The 22995-nt window shown below is 44.5% G+C and overlaps 1 protein-coding gene across 2 annotated transcripts in view; it reads right to left on the reverse strand.

Annotated features, from left to right (window-relative positions):
• Positions 1-348: 348 nt before the first annotated feature.
• The window catches only part of LOC118772180 (scm-like with four MBT domains protein 2), a 42619-nt gene continuing 19972 nt past the window's right edge, over positions 349-22995 (reverse strand). For both annotated transcript variants that reach the window (XM_036520475.1, XM_036520474.1), the window contains 17 exons: positions 20353-20441; positions 18689-18932; positions 16273-16370; positions 14001-14102; positions 12886-13033; positions 12073-12155; positions 10609-10735; positions 8881-8994; positions 8490-8532; positions 6735-6802; positions 6283-6422; positions 5590-5699; positions 4334-4509; positions 3351-3520; positions 2752-3012; positions 2020-2148; positions 349-1527 (listed from right to left, as the gene is read on the reverse strand). In XM_036520475.1, the coding sequence (XP_036376368.1) occupies positions 1387-1527; positions 2020-2148; positions 2752-3012; positions 3351-3520; positions 4334-4509; positions 5590-5699; positions 6283-6422; positions 6735-6802; positions 8490-8532; positions 8881-8994; positions 10609-10735; positions 12073-12155; positions 12886-13033; positions 14001-14102; positions 16273-16370; positions 18689-18932; positions 20353-20441 (2243 nt within the window). In that variant the 3' untranslated portion in view covers positions 349-1386. The remainder of the gene's footprint in view (positions 1528-2019; positions 2149-2751; positions 3013-3350; positions 3521-4333; positions 4510-5589; positions 5700-6282; positions 6423-6734; positions 6803-8489; positions 8533-8880; positions 8995-10608; positions 10736-12072; positions 12156-12885; positions 13034-14000; positions 14103-16272; positions 16371-18688; positions 18933-20352; positions 20442-22995) is intronic.

Below are 22995 nucleotides of genomic sequence, written 5' to 3' on the forward strand. Positions count from 1 at the left end.
TGCCCACGATGAGGACAACATTTTTCAAGGTATTTTTCAAATAAATAAGAGACTCAGTAATAATTGGTGCTCACATTATATTAGATTATCATCTAAAATAATTTATTGATGTCCATAAATATATTTTGATGTATTTTTAAATAGCTAAAATAAATATAAGACAGAACTCAATCACTTTTAAGACCTCAAAGTGCCTTTCGGATCCAGGACGATCAGCCTCTCCAACGTTTAGGAGAAATTATACATTTATTCATTTTCATATTTTTAACATGTATGATTGGGGGGGGGGTAAAAAAATGAAGTGGAATGCACACAAATCTGTCAAATGAATTGCAAGCTAATTTTTTTAGCAAATATATTACTTTTATTCATACCTTAATTCTTTAGCATTTCCAAAATGCTTACACCAATTATGGCATACGGACTGCTGTGCATTAGCGGTGGCTGAGGTGAATCCCCCCACTTCACTGTAGAGCACTCTGAAAGGCGCTATATAAATGTAATCTATTATTATTATTCAATTTGACTTGGAAATCAAAATGTATTTCAAAATATGTGATAGAACAATAAATCCACAAATGAACTGTGCATGTACAGGACATACCTTACATATGTCTGTTTCACATATAAAAGGGTTTTCGGTAAAGACGCGTACAGTCTGCAGAAAAGCCGTCCCCAAAGCAGAAATATTCTTGCAAAAGAACTTGGGAAAAACCACTCAGTATGATCTTTGCCTGTCATTTCAGTCACATGTTTCTTGAGAGTTGAGATTTCCTGACTGTTTCACCTGAACTAGTTGATACTTTGTGCATCTGTGAGGTAAATTACCACAGAGAGGCCTTGGTCTGTAAGAGTTGAGCCGCGCGGTGCTTGACTTTCTTTCAGAACGCATCATTGATCTGCACCGCCTCCAAACTTCCAGAGGCCTACGATCTATGGTCTTGATGTACCATGCGTGAGATTTCACATTCGCTGCAAAGGGGAACTTCCAGTGCCTGACATCACTTCCACCAACGTACGTGACGTCATTTCCTCCTGCCATGAATTCCCACTGATGTTGGCCATGTTGCCAATAGTAACCACTGTTGACTTCAGCTGTATTTGCTATGGAGAATCTTGACTCTTGCGCCAAAGTGCTGCCTGTGTAACCAAACAACAAAATGATGATCCGGGATCCACCAAACAACTTTTTCAACATTCCACGTCTGCAGGGTGCACCTCTACACCAGTGGATTACAGAGTTCCGAAAAAGTCTTCTTCAGACAGCTCCAAACAGACTCCAAAGTGAACTCGTGGCCAGAGTGAAATGCAACACGGAGTGGCCCTCTGGATCCACGGGCGGCGGTGGAACAGGCCCTGAGGCTTCCTCCGCGTTTGGCGAGGGCATCAGTTGGCGTACTGTGCGTAGAAGGCCACTTTGACCCTCTCGATCTGGTGGCACAGTTTGATGGCGGGCCCCAGCTTCAGGTCCATGCACTCCTGCACTGTGGGGAGAGTGAGGAGCAGCAGAGCCTGGCCATCCACGTCCTGCAGAGAGAGACGAAATAGCTCACCTGCCACATAGGCCCCTCCCATATGGATGCAACTGTAATGCAGGCCCCTCCCACACTGATACACCTGCAATGCAGCCCCCTCCCACATGGACATGTCTGTAATGTAGGCCCCTCCCACACTGATACACCTGCAATGCAGCCCCCTCCCACATGGAAATATCTGTAATGTAGGCCCATCCCATATGTATACACCTGAAATGCACGCCCCTCCCACATGGACATGCTTATAATGCAGGCCCCTCCCACACAGACATGCCTGCCATACAGAGCTCTCTGACACAGACATGCTTGCAATACAGGCACCTCCCACATGGACACACCTCAGGGCGATGTGGCCTGTCTCAGTGGAAATCACAAATTCATCATTTCAGAAAGAGGGAAGATCTAACCCACAGGTGTATATTATTGGGCATCAGACTTTAAATTACATGCAGAGGTTTGGCTGGGTCTATAGGAGAGCATCTACCTGCTCCTGGAATATTTTGGCAAGTGGGGCACAGTCGGTAGACTTAATGAACCGGACCACGTCAGCCACTGTCCACTCCAGAGGGTTAGTGTCCAGCACCAGCTTCCCCTCCTCCTCGCAGCTCTCTACCTGCAGCATCATGGGAAATATGACATCACATACACAGGCATGTAGCCACATTTACGTAATTGATATACCAACTTACATATATATAACTAAACTAATTTTAGAGTCAGAATCTTTAAACAATGTATATTATATATATTGGTACTGTATTTTAAAGGCTATTCCTATCCTATCCACATACTATTCAATAGTGAACTCTACCTACGGTGGTCACTATTCACATTATGGTAGCCCACTTTTACTGAATAGCACCCGGAGAAACACTTGACCTTGCATAATCTTAAAGAACATGTTAGCATAAATGGTCAAGTTCCATATAAGCTACAATGCATCCTCTCACTGTTAAGTGGTCTCAGACATTACATGGGTCTTGCTGTGAAGATGCTGGCTGACATTGCACACAGAAATTAAAATGTACCTCAAGTTCCACTAGATATGCATGCTACCTGACAAAGCTATAGTAAAGCTGTTACATGACAAAGGTAAGTTAAAGCTCAGATGTATGTGATGAAGACTGAGTTGTTTTTCAGAGGCAGAGAGAGGCCTTTTTTGCTCTTGAAGGGACACTGCAGCAGACATTGCTGGCCACACCCCTTGCCCCCTAACCTTAGTGACCGGTCCCTTGGCAGGCTGGTACTTGGTGCTCTCTGTGTAGGTCAGGGAGCGGGTGGTCCTCTTGTGACGGGCCGTCTCCGTGCCGACGGTTGCCACGGTGTCAGTGTTCCTCCGGAGCGTGGCGGCGCGACGCGGGCGGCCGCGGACGGCCACCTCCACGGACGAGGTGTCAGTCTGGTCATCGCGAGGCTCCGAGCTGGTGCCCTCTTCGCTGCCCGACTGGTCCTCACCGTCCTCATCGTCTTCACTGTCCTGTAGGGGGGAGCAACATGCCAGGTTACAAGAGGAGCACAATTTCTAATGCAGCAAAATCACAAACATTACATCACATTACATTCATTTAGGAGATGCTCTTATCCAGAATGACTTCCAGCACAAAGGAGCAAAGTGCATCCATTCAAGCTGAATAAGCAAGCCGGTAAACAGGACACCAGTACACAGGAAGATCATGTCTACTTTCTTCCTGCTGAGTAGCTGGTGCCATTAGATACAAAGAAGACAGACAGTGACAGACAGGTAGGACCAGAGCAGCAGACACAGAGACCAGGGTGCACAGGGGTAGCAGGGGGATGGGGTCAGTCACACCTGACCTGAGATGACCCTGCAGGAGTGTAGTCCACGGAGGACAACCGCCGTTTCTTCTGGACGAAGATCGCCTTTCGCTTCTTCCTGCGGCGGGCGGGCTTGGTCACGCCGCTGTCCGGAGAGTTCTCCTCCGCTGTTGGCCCGCTCACCTTCCGCTTCTTACCGTAGTAATGTGCTGATGATGTCACAGAGAGAAAGGCCATCGCACCTTTGCACCCAATGCACCTTTACAGTTGGATTCTTTTATGTATTCAGGTGCTCCATGATTCAGAAAGTACCTTGAAGAACACGCAAGTATTGGAAACCTACACTTCGCTATTCAGCACCTGTACTCAGATTCAAGTTAAGTGACATTCATAGATCAGAAATGACAGACTTCAACCTGAATCAGAATGGAGCCCAAAGGGGTGATGCTATGTAAAGAGGCCCATGCAGAAATGATGAAGTGTGCGCCTTTCTCTGTTACATTACATTATTCTCATTTAGCAGATGCTCTGAGCCAGAGTGACTTATATAGGTTAAAAATTTTATCCATTTATACAGCTGGATATTAACTGAGGCAATTCTGGGTTAAGTAACTTGTTAAAGGGTACAGCAGCAGTGCCCCAGTGGGTAATAGGGTTATTGTCAGGGTTAGGCAAGCGTATGTGTGTGTGTGTGTGTGTGTGTGGCTTGCATGTGTGCAAGGCTTTGTGATCATGCCCTCATATTGTCTGCCCTGTGAGTGGAGGAAATCACACCTCACACACACACAGACCACATTTCATCTTAGTCACAAACTGATTTTCAGCCTTTAAAGTGAAACCATTTGTGTTCATTGTGTTTGCTCTGTGCTCAATCCTTTGAGACAAGCTAACCACTCATGGCATTGGTCATGTGTAACACTGTATGCAACACACTCATACACACACTCGCTTTAGTGTATTTGGTCTAAGTGTGCGTGCATGCACCTACACATACATACACACACACACACACACACTCTTACTGTATTTGGTCTTGGTTTGTACGGAGCAGTTGTGCGGACACTTGTCGGCCACCAGGGTGGGGCTAAAGAGGCTGGGACAGCACTGCAGCTTGAGGCAGACCTTCCGACAGAAGTCCCACACCTGGTCCGAAGTCCTCACAATCTTTATTGTTGACCGGTACGTCTTCCCTTTGTACCTGCAGAGACAACAGCCATCAGCACAAAACACACTCCGCTCCAAAGATCAATACATACATTACATTACTGTCATTTAGCAGACGCTGTTATCCAGAGTGACTTACATAAGTTACAGTTTTATGTTATCCATGTATATAGCTGGATATTTACTGAGGCAATTGTGGGTACCTTGCCCAAGGGTACAGCAGCAGTGCCCCAGCAGGGATTTGAACCAGCAACCTTTCAGTTACTGCCCTGCTCCTTACCATTATGCTACACTGCCAACCCAATATATAATTCACCGCTGTCACTTTAAAGTTTATGGAGCATACCAAGTGAACAGAAGTGCTATGGTGACATTGTTTCTACATTTTTTAAATGATTGATATCAGTCATCACTGACATACACCTTCTCCACATAATTCAGTCCCTTTGTGGAGAACAGGTGAGAAATGTGGTGCTGACAGGTAGTGCTTTAGTTTCAGCTCTGACTCTTATCATAAGGTGTCATAAGTGCCATTTCTACTCAAACTAAACCCACAACCTACATACAAACACCTACACACACCACTGTTAATATTTTCACTCATAACACAGTATATCTACCACCAATATGCTTTATTCAAACAGGATCTACGAACGGTTCCACTTTATCAGTGCTGTGAAACAGCTCATGTTTAAAACCATATTTACATTTTTAAGCAGCAACATATTCAAATGATAGGCCCTACTCTGCCAGCATGATGAGACAGTCTGAAATAGCCTTACATTCAAAGAAGCACTTAAGTAGCGTAATCATGTGGTAGCTATGACAACCAGACAAGGCTTTCAAATGCTCTGAGGAGCAGGTATTTACTGGTTGAACTGTCTGGGTTTTAATTGTTTTACTTTGATCTCTTCCACATGGTTTTAAATAACCTGCTTGGAAGTTTAAAAAAATGGCAAGGACGAATCTACTTTCATGTCTATGGTAGGACTGAGATGGACTTACTTTTATGCAGGAAAGAACACATTTTCACATCTATGGTAGGGAAGAACCTATGCTGTTGTGTGCAACAGGGAAGAACCTATTCAGATATCTATGATAGGGAAGAACCTACTTGGCTTTTAGAGTTTCCTCCTGGAAGTTCCACTGTGGGTCTTCCACCAGCTGAAGTTCCCTCAGGACCCGACCTGGCTTGTAGGCTGCATTGATGAGCATGCTGAGTACCTGCAGAGGCACAGCACTTCCAGGTCACAAACCATAACTGAAGAAAACACTTCCTGGGTCATGAGCAACAGCTCTAAAAAGAGGCTTACAACAATTTTGTTGTAATATCAGAACGGTTCCAGACCAGTGAACCACAGAATGTGACCAAAACAGTGAAACATACATCTGGGCAGGCTGTGGACTTGGCTCAGAGGCACACTCCTAATCAAGAATAGCAATAGCTACCAATGGATGTCAATATTCCCTTCTGTTATAACTGTGATCTTGTCTAAGTTTACCTTCCATTAATCCAGCAGGAAACCGTTGCCTTTGAATGACATATAACACCAAATATTATCAAGAATAGACCAACAGAATAATAATAACAAGGCCTTCCAATGGGTTGCAGAACCCTGCCTCAGATATCATCACACTCTTCTCCAACTCTACATCACCACAACACTGTCCTCCAACTTCACAACAATCAATGCCCTCCACCCCTGCACCACCATCACACTGCCCTCCAACTCTTCACCATGCTGGAATACCCGACTCTTCTAAAAACCCTCTCTATGACTGATAAACCCCCCTAAGTTGGACGTACCTCTCTGAGGACCAGCGTACACTTTCCAGGCCCCACAACCTGGGGCAGCTCCGCAATTCGCCCTTTGTTCAGGTAAGGCCCCGAGAAACAGCGGTGGTTCACACAGATCTGAGAGCAGCAGTACTTCCCATTGGAGGAGACTGGAGCAAGAGGTATCAAAGTTTTATTTGTGAGAGACTTGCTGAACCTTGTGAGGAGTACTGGTTATCATAATTTCAGTTCTGTTCTCTACATTCAGTAAGAGAATGAATACTGTGAAACTAGGTAATTGCCTATGATGTCTAGGAAGAAATTTACTAGGAAGAAAAACAACCGAAAATGAAGTTAATTAACTTATTCCAGCATACCCCCGAATATTAAATTTCCTGCAGAGTCACCAACAAGTTGAAATGAATATGAGAAAGATTTCTTTTCATTACAAACATGTTTACCAACTGGTCTGATCACTCTACCTGTTTCCAGTGCAACGCTTGGACAGAGGTTGTTTGGTACATTCTCCATTGCCTGTGGGGGAACCAACCTGTGAAAGGTAAAAATCAATCAATTGATCTGTAAATCATTCACCAATCAATTGCTTTTGCTGTACAGCATCAGGAAAATCAGTCCCTACCTATCTGAGTTTGCAGCACAGTTCCTTGTCCTGCCTCTTGTCATCTCAAGACTGGACTACTGAAATGCTCTCTTGGCTGGCCTACCTTCATGCACCATTAAGCCTCTGCAGCTGATACAGAACGTGGCGGTGCGTCTGATCTTCCATCAGCCAAAGAGGGCCCACATTACACCTCTCTTTGTCTTGCTCCACTGGCTTCCTGTAGTTGCCCATATCAAGTTCAAGGTCTTGATGTTTGCATTCAGAACAATCACCAAAAATGCACCTACCTACCTGAACTCACTACTACAAACCCATGTTCCCTTCCAACCTCTACGCTCCGCTACTGAACGGCATCTGGTGGTCTCGTCACATCACGGCACAAAATCACTACCCAGAACCTTCTGTGCCGTTGTCCCCCGATGGTGGAATGAACTTCCAAACTTCATCCATTCTGCTGCGTCCCTCTCTATCTTCAAGAAACCTCTTAAGACACAGCTTTTCCACGCTCACGAACACCTGAAACACTACCACCTAAAGCAATTTCTTAAACTTTGTCTTAAACTTTGTTTTTCTTAAAAAAAAGTCTTTTATACAGTCATATCTCTACCAACCAGCTTGTCTCTTGTCTGGCCAACGAGTGAAACTTGGTCTTACAGGGCTTCTCATATTGTTGACTCTATATATGGGTTTTTACTTGTGTTATACTCTGCCTCACTTATAAGTTGCTTTGGATAAAAGTATCTGCCAAATGAATAAATGTAAACGAAAATGAAATTTTTACTTCACATCCAGTCCTGCTACAGTCCATCGCAAACACCATCACATAATATGAATATTTTCTAATGATCTGACCGTACAGAGTGCTGGGCTGCAGAAATGGACTGAAGGGATGTAAAACACAAGGGATTTCAGCCAATAAAAATAACACGTCTGCTCAGGCTCACTGTCTCTGTCTGTGAGTGCATGTATATGTGTTTCATAGAAATTCCAGATATAATAACCCCTTTAGGCTTCTTGTAAAATATGACACACCAAACAATGAAATCTATTTTTCAAAGAGACGAGAGAGTGAGAGAGAGGAAAGGAAGAAATAAAGTGGGACTATTCCCATGGGGGTGGGAAATCCAATCACAGCACCTGCAGGCCTGAGTAGAGACCAACTTCCTCTTAATTCCATTTCTGTTTTCCTTCCCTCTCTCTCTCTCTCTCTCTCTCTCTCTCTCTCTCTCTCTCTCTCTCTCTCTCTCTCTCCCTCCCTCTCTCCCTCTCTCTCTCTCTCTCTCTCTCTCTCTCTCAATTTTGCTCTTTCACTTTCTGCTCTCAATTCATTTCAATTCAATTGGTCTTTATTGGAAAACCAAACCAAAGCAGCGTTGCCAAAGCTGTCATGCGCAATACACAGCAACCAATTTCAACTACAGTTACAGCATAGAACATGAACACAAAATACCACATATATAAACACCCAATATAACATACTTAAGAGAAAAAAACAATAAAAGGTAACATAATGGTTAACATTTGACCTTTTTTTGTAATGTCTGAAGCTAGTATCAAAACATTTTTCTTCTATGATCTTTTTTTGGAGCTGTTTTTGGATCTCCATCAAACTTACTGTTTCTCAGGCTGGACCACTGCAATCTTCTTTTGTTTCTGGCCTGTACCACAGCATACACAGAGAACACAGTTTTATGTCAAAATGCACAGAGGGAAACTGGCCAAACATGATTACCTCAGTGTTTTAAACCATCTCACAAATAAATCACACTCCTATTGCCGCACTCATGGCGACAAACCTGCAGAAATGTAAATAATGATTTAGGTTTCTCATTCGAAAAGCAGCGACAGCAAACACACTTTGCCAACTGAAAGCACTCATCTGCATCTCTTTATGCAAGCCTTTCCCTGCAATAATTTTTTTAGCAGCATCCAGTTACATCATTTAGTGGGTGGGGCTGAGGGCAAAGTGACGATGTAGATAGCGGTCACTTGATACGGATACGTACAAACAGCCCGGTACGGGAGGGTCAGCTGGTACCCATTGGCCTCACACCACCCCACTGGGAAGATGTCCATGGACTCCACATCCACAATGCATTCTGGGAGTGGCTTACTCAAACCTGCGGGGGAGGAGAGAGAAAGTCTCCCTGTAATTTCCCGAATAAAATGCACACACACATCGCACACACCCACAACTTAAAGAGAAATCAAACTAGACCGGAGGCACCGCTCAGGTTTCCCCAAGTCTTCTCCTACGCTGCGTAAAAGCATTTTCATTAGTCTGAACATGCCCACAGGTCATTCAAAGATCTGATTGTGACATCACAGCTCTAACAATGGGGTGATTCCAATGCAGCTGAGAGGAAGTTGCACTATGTGAAATGACTGAATCGAAAGGAACATTGAATTCAGCTCAAACATAATATTAAATTGCTATAGTTACTGGTCTAAACAATAAGTACCCTGACTTGAAAAGCCACATATATTAATGAAATCTCTCTCTCTCCCCCTCAGCCTACCTCTCTGTGCCTCGATCTTACGCGAAAGATGTAGACACAAAACATGTAAAGACACAAGAGTAATCACCCCCTTTAAGGCACACATGTGGATAAACTTAAGTTAAGTACAGAAATCACATTGGGGTTACCCAGAATGCTTGTCAAATATTTGTTTGCAGAAAAAAAAAACTGAAAATACATTTTGAAAGCCACAGATTTACTTGTGGCTTGTCACCAAACACAGCCATTATTTTCTCTGAACAAGTACCAAAGGTGAAGCCCCTTGCATGTATATCTCTCAGGCTGGAGTCACAGCTGGGGAAACCACCCCCCACACCATTATCGTCAATCCTGACATTCAAAGGGACAGCGCGTCTCTGCCGGGAGAGGCCAGACAGGGCTCAACAGAGCCTGACCGACGGTGACATTTGTGAGGAGCCCAAAGGTCAACTACGAGAGCGAGTCACGGATTTAAAAGGCCTTTGCTGGAAATGAAACATTCATTGTGACGGCACGTATGAGCTGAAAAACAGGAAACTCCTCAGCCGTCACGCCACCAAATAAAGACAGTTGGTAATATGATGAAGCCGGCCAGAAAATGTCTACTGCTCCGAGTAAAGCACCAAAAATTAGCACTGAAACTAACTCCTGCTGAATCTATTAGAGGAGCCTCAAAAATGACAGCACGCAGTTATGTTGTATGCGGCACTTACAATGTGATTACCAGGATTTCTTTTGGACGCTCGCAGAGAGAGCGTGGACACGTTTACTTCAAAGTGTGCCCAAGAGGAACGAATGCCCCATCATTCTGGCTGAATAATACTGAACCGGCTGGCGGAATGAGCGGAGAGCAGCTCCAGCATCTTCCAATCCCACCGGAGAGGGTATAAATGGAATTATTTACAGGAGCTTTCAGAAACATTCGGCCATCTGGGAGCGGCAAGCCTGTTCTGCTCAGTTTTTTACATGAAGGCCGCAAATGCACGCAAAGGTTACCCTTCCATATGGTACCGTTTCTGTTACCAACAGACAAAAGGGACTTTATCGAGGAGGCAATGAGCTTCAGGGAGTGACAGGGTCTCAAAACCATGTCTAAAATCGCTCTGTCAACACTGAATAATTTCTGTCATGCCGATAAGGCCCCAGTTCGTGTCCTTGAGAGAGAGGGTAACCCTGCGTACTGGCAGGTGTTTTGCGGAACAGGTGGAGGACTGAAAGGTGCATTGGTGTCCTTACCTTCCAGATGCAGCCACAGCAGCCTCCCTCGAACCTGCCGGACCGAAGCCACGCAGATCTCTGACGGCTGCAACGGATTCACTGCCTCCAGCCACATGCCCTCAACAAAGCCCCGACTAAGCGATGTCTGCACAGAGGAGCACAGTAATTGCAGTCTTCTTACAGGAAAATGTAATAATCAGACCCGACTAATCAATGTCTGAATGAAGGATGGCAAAAACATCAGAACCGATTAATTGAGCTGGACGCAGTAGTTTCCTGTAAGTGCTGATCCAGGACAATGTTCCCCAGCCAAAATTCTAACCTTAATCATTATAAAATAGACAGCAAATCTGGTCCTAGATCAACAATTACAGGCAACTTCATCCATCGACCACTAGTTGATACCTACACACAAGCAGACAAGACTATCATACCAGACAAATCAGTGTGCGCAGACACACACAGACACACACACACACAAATCCATCTTGACTTGTCAATGTCTGCACACAAGAAAGGGTTTTTTGAGGAACTGAAAATAATGGCCACAGCTGGGAGTAAGCTTCATTCTGTAACCTCTTTGGTCTAAGCAGAAAGGAAGAGCCACCCATGATGCCCCACAGCCAATCAGCAATCACACTCTCAATACAGGGACAGGCTGTACATCTACACTCTTCACAGTAAAATGCACTCTATTAATGAAGAAAATAGTCATGTCAGTCAGAATAAAAAAATCCACTCATCTTACTGTGACTGATTACAATAATGCAAAGCATTACATTAGTCATCTTCAAAGTTAAAATGACTCATAAATATGACAAATCCCTGATAAGCAGGTGAAGTAATTGGTGAAAATAGAGAGACAGAGGCAGACAGTTACATCATCCTGATGTTCAGCACTAATACTCTGTGGCTGTTTCCCTAAAAGCTGTAATCATGCCATTAGCATAAATGCTACAATGGTACAGAGGTAAAGTGGTGTGGCTGTGTGCAAAAAAGGACTCATCTGGTAACTGAACAGTGAAGCAGAATGTGAGAAAGGAGAGGCGTCTTTTTGTTCTGTTCCACTGATGTGCATAGACATAAAGGAGATTGAACTTTGACCCCAGGACAGACCACACAATTCCTAGGCAACATTAATGCCTTGTTAGGGCTCGGCACTCTTGGAGTGGAGTTCCTTTAGGTATTCTTCTCAGCTCTCTTACACACTCCCTGCTAGGGTCAAGGGGGGTCAAATGTTTAACTTTGTTTTTAATGATACACTTCAGCTTGAAACCTGTCATTGCATGAGACAGCTAATCCTCCTAATTGGTAAAATCATATTATCATAATTAGATAAAATCAAAAAACATTTGACTGAGATGTTCAGTGCTCACTGACAGATTGCATGCCCTGATATATGCAGACATCTTTTAGGAGACTCATGGTGAACCAGCCAACACATGGGGGCGATCAAGAAGAGAGGGAGAGGGCGGGGCTTACGTCTGGGAAGCAGGCGTCAGGTGCGGCCTCCGCCCCGCTCTGCTTCAGGTAGTCCGCCCAATCAAAATCCTGACTGAGGTAACCTTCACACCCAGTCAAGAGGGGGTCAAAGGCAGGAGGGGAGGGGATAAAGGAGGGCGAGGAGGGAGAGCACAAGATTAACTCACTTACTCCAATACATTAAAAACCAAAAATGATGAACACATTCAAGCACACATGCAAAAGTCTTCCTGTTAAAACCTGACTTAGTCCTGGAACAGCAAGTCATTTCAGAGCATTCTTTTTAGCATCTGACTTAGACCTGGAACAGCATCTCATTTAGGTGCTAGCATTGCTATTAGTATTTGATGTAGACATAGAACAGCCACTCATCTGAGGAAGAATGGTGAAGACCCACCTCTTCAGACTGCAATGCATTTACACCTCAGTCCCCACCCCCAAACACCTGATACTTGCATTACTTGGTATTTATTTTTTTGTGTAGTATTGGGATGTATTTTGTATTCTCTGATCTAGTGACTGTGATGTACAGTATTATACTTGGCTTCTGTTACCTAGTCAGGCTGCCCAGGTATCTTGTCGTAGGGCTTGAATAGTGTTATGCTCACACTCACTGGTCTGGGAGTGTTAGCCTAATCAGACACTGCTGCCCATTCAGCTTGTATGGATACATTTCTGTCCTTTTGTAGTGCAAATAATGTAATGTAATGGACTCAGATAGATGGAACTGCCCTGATCTGGTCAGTGGCTAAATGCACACATTGCCAAATTAACCCCCTATCCTTCCCCGTGCCGGTTGTGTTCAGGGCGCACCTTTGGGGCGCTCCAGGGTGACCCCATTCTTAAAGCTCCACTGGGGGGGCAGTATGCCCGGGGAGTCTGCATGGCACACCACAGAGACGGCCAAGGCCTCAGCACTGAGGTCATCCACCGTGACCCGGAAGTAGTATTCGCTGTAGACCTGCAGAGGGACAGATGTCAACATTGCCAGCATCATGCTACCCTCTAAAAATTAGCTTTTGTGAAAACAGTTCAACGTGTACTTTTTCATATCATAATGCTGCACTTTACTTCATACCAGAGTCCAGTAAAGGTCTTTCATAACATAACACTTCATTTTTGTAGAGCCCTTTGCCTGAGAATTAGAAACAGGTTGAACCACGGAATGCATAAATATAATAATGGGCAATCCAGTTAGGTGTATACTGAATTCATTGGTCTCTCACAGAATCATCAGTCTAGTCTATTCATAGGAAAAGACCACGATGTTCTGGTTAATCATCTATTGTCATGAATGTTTGCTTCCTTTTTTGACCTTGAAGTCAAGGCAGTGTTCTGCGAAATCATGAACATGAACAGAAACAGCCCAAGACACTCTAAGCAAAGGAGCAACGATCAACAAAAGACACGACCTCTATGTACTGCCATCCCACTCTTAGCAGACCCCAGGAGCAAGGAACCAAAGAACTGATGCACTCAGGAGAGAGCGACAGACAAGTCCTTGAGAGTGACACAGGGAAAGAGTGACTGATAGAGAGACCCTTGAGCGAGAGAGCGAGAGAGAAAGTGATAGAGAGATCCTTGAGAGACAGAGAGGAAGAGAGATATATCCTTGAGAGATGCAGAGTTGATCCTTGAGACAGAGGCATGCTTCAGCGTCAGCAGACAGGAGTACCACAAGGATCATGAGTGGGTGTGGCCTCATTATTGGAAGGGACACTGTGATAGATGAGTACAATCTCTTTGAGGTTTTCTCTAAAGCCTTTCTCCACACAGTGATGTTAATGACCTGTACTGTGAGAGGTGTATTTCTGCCTCCTACATGAACACACAGCCCTGGTCTGTCCCTCTGGGCCAGGCCTGCACTGAGGACAGTCAGTGTTTCCGGCCCCACTTGGCTCAGCTGGGACTGGCTCGGTTCGGCTTACCTGGGTCACAGACACAGGGCAGATGTGGAAGGGTTCCTGGGGGGACACCATCTCCAGCTTCATCCCCATCCGGAAGGAATGTTTCCGCAGATCTGCCTGATCCTGCAGCACAGCGCAGAGGGGTGTCAGAGTAACACACACACACACACACACACACACACACACACACACACACACACACACACAGCACAGAGTAGTGTCAGAGCACTCACAGAGTAAGACACAAACACACCTACACAACATCTGCATCTGCATCCGCTTTAGGTCAAAACACACAGCTCAGTGCATGACCACCATGCTGACAGCCCCAGTGGCGATGCCCCAATCCTGAGCTCTGAAGCCCCCAGGATCAGCTTCAGCACCACGCATGAACCAGCCCGAGCAGATCACCCTCCAGAGCAGGAGTGACATCACCATCTCCCACAGCGATCAGCGTAATGCTTCACTTGGAATATCCTCTTCTCCTCCCTGAGTCTCCAGTGGGGAGGGAGGGAGAGTGATGTACATGCCACCTCCTCCTCAGTCACATGACAAGTAGAGGCTGGGGGCTCAAAGTTGCCAAAGTTACTTTGAGGGACGCCTTGCCCACAGATGATGTAATCACCCTATAATGACCCAGTGGTTTCTGGGAAAGTCTACTTTTTTCCAAAAGGGTCAACACAAAATGTGTCAAAAAAACTGAACACTGCCGTTGCCGTTGTTGCACTGAATTAAAGGTCAATTTTGGGTCATTTAATTTAATGCTGATAGGAACGTTTCCTCCAGGGCTGCAGTTCTGATGAAATTCAATCCAGCTGAAACTCAAAACTCCTCAAAGCCCGGACACAGGTACAAAAACACAGACCCTGGAGCAGGGGGCCACCATGGTTGCACCCCCCGGTTACTTTAAGCCAGGCTCTCTGACAATCTGAGACCCCTACTTATTCTGGACCAGCTTGATCTATTCAATAAATGAATACAGATGCATAGCTTGAGCCTTGCAAATACATTTGCTCTTTAAAACACACAGTGATACATCCACAGACTACATTAACAAAATGAGAACTGACTTCAGTCTGTACAAGGGAATGAGAAGAGTCTTCAAAATGGTCCTACCGCACGCTGCGTTGAAAACACACTAATCGCAGCGCACTTGCTATGTTGATGCACACGTCACCTGTACCATTAAAAAATCAACTACACTCCATCCTGATGTGACTGTTTCAAACTGGGCTAAAACTGTCACTTAATGTCACATTGGCCCATTGTCACACATAACCACGGCAGTGTAATGGAAGCAGACAGGGAGAACTCACACTGATATTTACAATAGCAGATTCAGCCAATCACAAGATCAGAACAGGACAGTATTAAAGACAGCATTAATCTATCTGATTTGGCTGTCATTATAAAAGATACTGCACATTCAAATATAGACCACAGTACTCCCTACTCTCTACTACACCATCTTGTCAATGTGATTTGTGGATAAAACTAAGAGATTTTAATTAGCTATTAATCTTGCAAAGCCTTCAGGTCTTTCAAGAATAGGCTGGCATTTCGTTCTGAATGACCCACTTTGGTTTCACGAGAACGCAAATTAAGCTCGCAGCGTGATTGCATTATCATTCATGACTCTGGGCTTCCATGCCTTCGGAGGCCTCTCTGTGTTTTTACTGATCGCACCGCTCCCACACCTGCTCCGTTTTCCGCTTGCGCAGGGGCGTCAGCACACTCAGGGAGCGCCCGTCTCTCCTCGCCCCGTCCGGGGCGGGGGATAAGGCACGACGAATCGAGGGCGGGCCAATCGGGGGAAGTCGCCAGGCAGACATGAGGGGGCGAGCTTCACGATTCACAGCTGGGGATTTGGCGGGAGACGAACCACGCAGCTTTAAAGCTGTCAGCAAAGGTTTAGCGACCGTTCCCAACTGCTCCCCCTCACTGCTTTGTGGCAATAAAGAGTCCTTTCACAGTGGAGTACGCTGGGTAGGTACTACGCTGTACTGTAGTGTTCTCATCATATACGTACACACACACACACACATATATATACACACACACTATACCATACTACACTACAAATACTACATTATGTAACACCGTATGTATCTCACTATATATGTAGAGTGCCACCTCAAAAGGTGCTACTGTGAGAATGGCAAGGCAAAAAGAGGAAAACACCAGGATTCCCTGACAGCAGCATAAAACGCTGTCATAACACATACAGTCAAGGAGGGTCGAGCAAAGAAGAGATGGGACTGAACACCACTGGTAACGCAGGTGTCATTCTCACCTTAAACACCTCTAAGGGCAGGGGGTTCTTCTCCGCCTCTTCCCTCGCTCTGTCCAGGTCCTCCAGCCACTCGGGTGCGCTCTTCTCAGCCTGCACATCTGGCACAGAGAGGGAAGGAGCACAACATCAGAGCGGGAAGTGATCTCACACCCTTTGCCGCAGCAGTGTTCCTGCACAGAACACAGCAGCGCTTACAGGCAAGTTCTGGAGTGATATAAGGGTCAGGACTATTTAAAAATACACTGACATTTCTCTCCAGACGGAAAACTGGGGAGTCAGGCTTACGCTGCAAAACCATAATTACAAGTGTAGACACTCACACACTCTCCACTAAACTATACTGTCATTGACATTGATCAAATGGCAAGCAATTCATTTAAAATGCTGATCAAACACACACACACACACTGTATTAAAATACGTGACTGTGCAAACTCTATGATGGTTATGGCGAAGGTCACAGAGGGAATGAGTCGATATCCATCTTCAACATTCCCAGAGGTCCTGCTGCTTACTCTCAGACTGACTGCTGGCTATCACCAAGTTCAGATTCTGCCAATTTCCAAATCACGTCCCAATGACAGAAACCCAGTGGAGATAAAACTCATCTGTCTCTGACATCTCAAACAAGCTTCCCTCACACCATGCCGCGCACCTCCGTCTGAAGACAGATAAGCAGAAGAACTCATTCTCTGCTTCAGGAACAGCTAAATAAGTAAACGGAAGTAAGAGCTGGTGTCAATGGTGCATTACCTTATCTTGAAATACAGACAAAACAAACAGGGCACTTTTCAACAGGGAAAAACAAATGCTGACCTTTCTCTAAATAGTCTATGATAAGATTAAAGCTATAGTTTCCTTCACTTCTAGCCATACTGAGTGCAGGTCTGTGTATATTTACTGCAGGTACCTGCCAGTGCCCGGTAATACATATCTAATACCACTGTCTTACATTTCAAACCCAAATCCACTTTTACGTAATCAGAGGTGACCAAAGTCCCTGCCTTCAGCACCATTACCCTGTCACAGGCACCCATAAATCCTGGCATCTATTTTAAATCTCAAAACATCATTACCCAATCACCTATGAGTTACATCCTGCCTTCAGCACCACCACCCAATCACAGATGGCTATAACCTGTCACCTGTGTTACACAAACACAGACAACACATACCCTGCCTTCAGTGACGTTAGCCAATCACAGGTGATCAACACCCTGCCTTCAGCACCACTGCCCAGTCACAGACAGCCATAACCTGTCACCTGCACTACACAATCATAAATGATCAGCAACCTGCATCACCCAATCACAGGTAACCAATACCCTACCTTCAGCATCACTACCAAATCAGAGATAACTGTAATCCCTGGCTTCTTCTTTAAAATCTCAGCACCATTTGCTATTCCAATATGACCACAACCCTTGCTTTGTATTCAGAATCCTTTCCATCACCATCACAGAAGACTGACACCCTGACTTTGACACCACTACCCATTTTAAATATTCTCTATCCTTTAGACTTGGTGCTGCTGGCCTTCTCTTCTCTATGCCCCTCTTTACACCAAGTTTCATATCAAAGTGATTCCTTGAGAAACTTTGAATAACAGGTTAGACCTCTTTCCCCCATTGGTTTTTGGGGAGCCTTAAGCACTGTAGAGGGGAATGATAATCATGTGATTATATTATCCAGCTGCTGTCAAAGGCAGAAAACATCACACAGTGAGTCTCTCTACAGCTCTCTTTGTAGTTTCATCTCTCTCCAGCTGTGATATTAATTCATTCTCATTTCCGCTGAGATCTTCTCCATTTGAGTATGCATTCATGTTGCTAACTTGTTCAAGGAGACAGATGAAAAAAATGACTCATTAGAACACTATTAATCTTTTATCTATATGTACAGACCCATGTCCACTAAATGTCTCCCACAAAGCTCTCATTTTAGATAACTGTCAAATCTCAATCAGTATTCAGTTACTGCCCATACCAAGCTAATTAATGAATTATTGCAAGGAAATCATCACAACGCTGACACTACGCTGAAACACAAAAGGATATCAGCACACGGAGTGAAACACACGAACCAGTGTTGACAAACAAGGATATCAGCAAACAGAGTGAGGCAGCTCTGAGCCACAAAGGGATATCAGCACAAACAGTGAGACACTGAAATCAGGACTGAGCAAAGTGATGTCAGCACAAACAGTGAGACACTGAAATCAGGACTGAGCAAAGTGATGTCAGCACAAACAGTGAGACACTGTTAAATCAGGACTGAGCAAAGTGATATCAGCACAAACAGTGAGACACTGAAATCAGGACTGAGCAAAGTGATATCAGCACAAACATTGAGACACTGATAGGGAGACACTGTCTCTGTCCCTGGTCACCAGGTTCTGATCCAAACGCTGCCCTACCTGGGGGCGGCTCCACAGTAAGGTTGTTCTCCTGACACCAGCCCATGGGGCGGAGCCGGAGGTCCAGGTAGAAGAGCCAGGTGTCGTGGGTGTCGCCCTCTACGCCCACAGGGCGTAGGCGCAGCCGCCCCCCCACATTCTGGATGACCCGCGCAGGCCAGTAGAGGGAGGGGTTATGGAGGTCCCGGAGCTCCATCAGGGATCCCTCTGTGATCAGGTCCACTGTGTTCTTCCCTCTCAGGGGCTGGTGTGGGGGGGGGGGGGGGGGCACAGAAGGAGAGTCCACTTCACAAACACTTTCACACAGACACCATTTAAAAACCAGCACAGAGCTCGCCTTCCATCTCAATCATATACCCACTCACACTCTCACTCACGAACCCACTCACTCACCCATTCAATCATGAACCCCCTCATTCACTCACTCACAAACCCGCTCACTCACTGAAATACACCCACCTTCCTGCTCACCCTGTTATTCACTCAGTAATTGCTCTCACTGAGTGAATGCTCCTTGTGGGATGAATGTCAGTAAAAATGGAGTACCACTGCTGGGTATGAAGGCCAGCAAATTAGCCTGAGCTCTTTGAACTCAGCATCATCAATTCTTGTTTTCAGACTGGAAAGGTGTTATCTTACATATATAGGTATATATATATCATCTTATTAGTCTTTGTGAATTCATAAAAACATTCCCAGTGTATACTATGCTAATAACTTCTTGGTCATACACATCTTTAAGTAGTGTAGTACAGAAAGATACCATTCCATCCTTAAGGCCAGCACTGCTAGCCTGGGTTAGGGGATGTATATGATTGGAAAAGGCCAGAGTGAGACAGCATACTACATTTACCAAGAGACTGAAAAAACAGGCATTCCATTGTCCTTCATAAGGGTAGATAATAGTATACCATCAAAGATTCCACTTTCCTTAAAAAACATCAGATAAACAGTTTACAAAAAGTGACCCTGACATTACAGTACAAGTACATTAAAGATAATCAGTAAGAACCATACTTGTGCTCTTGCTTTGTCAGTTACTCTAGATAAGATCTTCTGCTGCATGAAGAAACACAAACATAAAAAATCTACCCTCACTTCCACTCCCAACCTACTGATGAATCTGATCGGACCTCACTCTGCACTGGAAAGGACTAGCCCTTTCATCTCTTCCTCTCTGAATATGTCATTATACTACTGAATCTCAGAACAGAAATCCCTGACACTGCAAGCAAACAACCACCTGGGGTTTGGAGACTGGGGTGTGTGCATTACTGGTGGATGCTGAGGCCTCTTTCTGAACATACACCAGTTTAAATTTTAGAATTTAGAATTTTTTCACCATAATCTGCCATGGACTCTCATAATGCTGGCATTGTTCAAAATCATAGAGTAATCATGTCCTGTCACCCACTCATCATAGCTTATACCACAGTGCATCATGGGTAGGTTCTGACACAAGACACCAGTGCTGTCCCTAACAACTATCTGAAGATACCATACTTTACATCACTTAAAATCATCTGATTTGTCACTCTACATGGGATCTTCTGATCTGTGAACATATGTTGCACTGAAGTCCCTTATGAAGGGGTTATTTTCTTCTTTCTGAAATTACTGGTAATCAAAGACATTCAGGTACCATCAAGGAAGGCTACACTCACCCCTTCGAGCAAGTTAGTTGGGGCAGTCCGAGAGCCCGTCAGCTCCTGAATCAGAAACTCGGTCCAGTCACTGTACTTCTCCTTTATGGCTTTTAAATATGAAAACAGACAATGGAAGGGGTTAAATAACAAAATATTCACAGGAAGTATTAAAAACTCTGTACGGTAAACTCACTGGAGGTATTCCCCCTTGCTGGGGGTATCCTATAACTCAGCGGTAGACTCACTGGGGGTATTCTAATACTTCACAGCAATAGATTCGATAGAGGTGTTCTAGAACTCTGTACAGCAGTAGACTCACAGGAGGTATTCTACAACTCTGGACAGCAGTAGACTCACAGGAGGTATTCTACAACTCTGGACAGCACTAGACTCACAGGAGGTATTCTAGAACTCTGTACAGCAGTAGACTCACAGGAGGTATTCTACAACTCTGGACAGCACTAGACTCACAGGAGGTATTCTACAACTCTGGACAGCACTAGACTCACAGGAGGTATTCTAGAACTCTGGACAGCAGTAGACTCACAGGAGGTATTCTACAACTCTGGACAGCAGTAGACTCACAGGAGGTATTCTACAACTCTGGACAGCAGTAGACTCACAGGAGGTATTCTACAACTCTGGACAGCAGTAGACTCACAGGAGGTATTCTACAACTCTGGACAGCAGTAGACTCACAGGAGGTATTCTACAACTCTGGACAGCACTAGACTCACAGGAGGTATTCTACAACTCTGGACAGCAGTAGACTCACAGGAGGTATTCTAGAACTCTGTACAGCAGTAGACTCACAGGAGGTATTCTAGAACTCTGTACAGCAGTAGACTCACAGGAGGTATTCTAGAACTCTGTACAGCAGTAGACTCACAGGAGGTATTCTAGAACTCTGTACAGCAGTAGACTCACAGGAGGTATTCTAGAACTCTGGACAGCAGTAGACTCACAGGAGGTATTCTAGAACTCTGTACAGCAGTAGACTCACAGGAGGTATTCTAGAACTCTGGACAGCAGTAGACTCACAGGAGGTATTCTAGAACTCTGTACAGCAGTAGACTCACAGGAGGTATTCTAGAACTCTGGACAGCAGTAGACTCACAGGAGGTATTCTAGAACTCTGTACAGCAGTAGACTCACAGGAGGTACTCTACAACTCTCAACAGCAGCATTGTGCTCACTTGAAAGCTTTTTTTTTAACTGTTGATTATACAACTTTGCAGCACCAGCAGAGTTTGCTTTGGTATTCTCAATCTGCAGCTCCTGCTGTCCTCCTTTCCCTTCTCTATTGGTTTCCCTCTCTGTGGCTCTTCTTCTCTCTGTGTGTCTATCCTTATCTCTTGTTTCTTTCCCCTTGTATCTGTATCCCTCTCTGTTTTTTTCTGACTCTCTTTTTCTCTCTGTCTCTACCCCATCCCCTCCCCTCAGGTCTGTCTCATTCTTGTATGCTGCGGTAAATCCCCTTCAAAGACTCCTCATATTAAACAAGTCCCTGCAGCACACCGCTAAAACTCATCAAAAAGACAAACACAAAAAAAGACCGGGACCAGATTCATGAAAAATGGAGCTGTACTGGCCCCAGAACAACAAAACCGACACAGTTGTTTTGAATAAATCCTTTTAAAAATGCATTTTTGCAAGTATTTTCATATTTGTCTTGTTTCAAGGTTCAAATCAAGAAACACGGGTTTCAGCACAGCAGCCTTTGTCTGCAGTATACTGTTCAGCCATATGCAGAGCTGTTGCATTTAAATGATCGGTCAGAACGCAATGTCAAACTCATTTTCATGAATTCAAACAGAAAAAAAAATCTACAAAACATCTTCAAGCTGGGTGCATGCCCTTTTTTCAACTTTACAATACAGTAGAAGTCAAAGGTTTGACTGGACAAACCTATTCACAGAAGGGTTTTTTCTTTATTTGAACTATTTTCCACATTTTTGAATAATAGTAAAGACAACTGCGAAATAACACAAATGGAATTAGTGCAGTGACCAAAAAACGTGTTTAACAAATCAAAACTATAATATATTTTAGATTCTTTACCAAAATATTTTAAAATTAAATTTCTTGGAAAGACATTCATACACAGGCATCAATTTCACTATTAATATTTGTCCAAGAAACAAATTTCAAGCATTTAAGCATAGGTCTTCAGATCAAAATGTCTTTGAATGCATATTTCCCATCATCTTAAGCATATTTCCCATCATCTTAATCAAGTGTGTCCAAACTTTTGACTGGTACTGTATATCGCCCTCTGTGATCAGTGACATCACGGCTCATTGGTCCAGCAGACATCATGATTAGCGCAACAGACCTCTGGGCTTCCCCTATCCTCAACTGTGATCACATTCTCTGTGGAAGCGCAGTAATATGTACCAACGAATTGCTGCATGTCCTTCCATTTCTCACAGAGAACAGGGTCATAGGGGCATTACGGTGTACTGTCCCTTATCTGACAGCGAAACTGCAATACAACTGTAACAAAATGACTCAAGTCATCTTATTATAGCAGTCATAGTATTATTATTAAATATGAGCAGCAGTCCCCAAACTCTCCCCTTGTAATATCCTCTGCTGTCTCATCTCTGGAAAGGAGATCAGCAGTGGTATTAGTTCACTTGCTCCGTGTGCAGTATTTCA

This window comes from Megalops cyprinoides, chromosome 25 (genome assembly GCF_013368585.1).
Source record: "Megalops cyprinoides isolate fMegCyp1 chromosome 25, fMegCyp1.pri, whole genome shotgun sequence".
NCBI lineage: Eukaryota > Metazoa > Chordata > Actinopteri > Elopiformes > Megalopidae > Megalops > Megalops cyprinoides.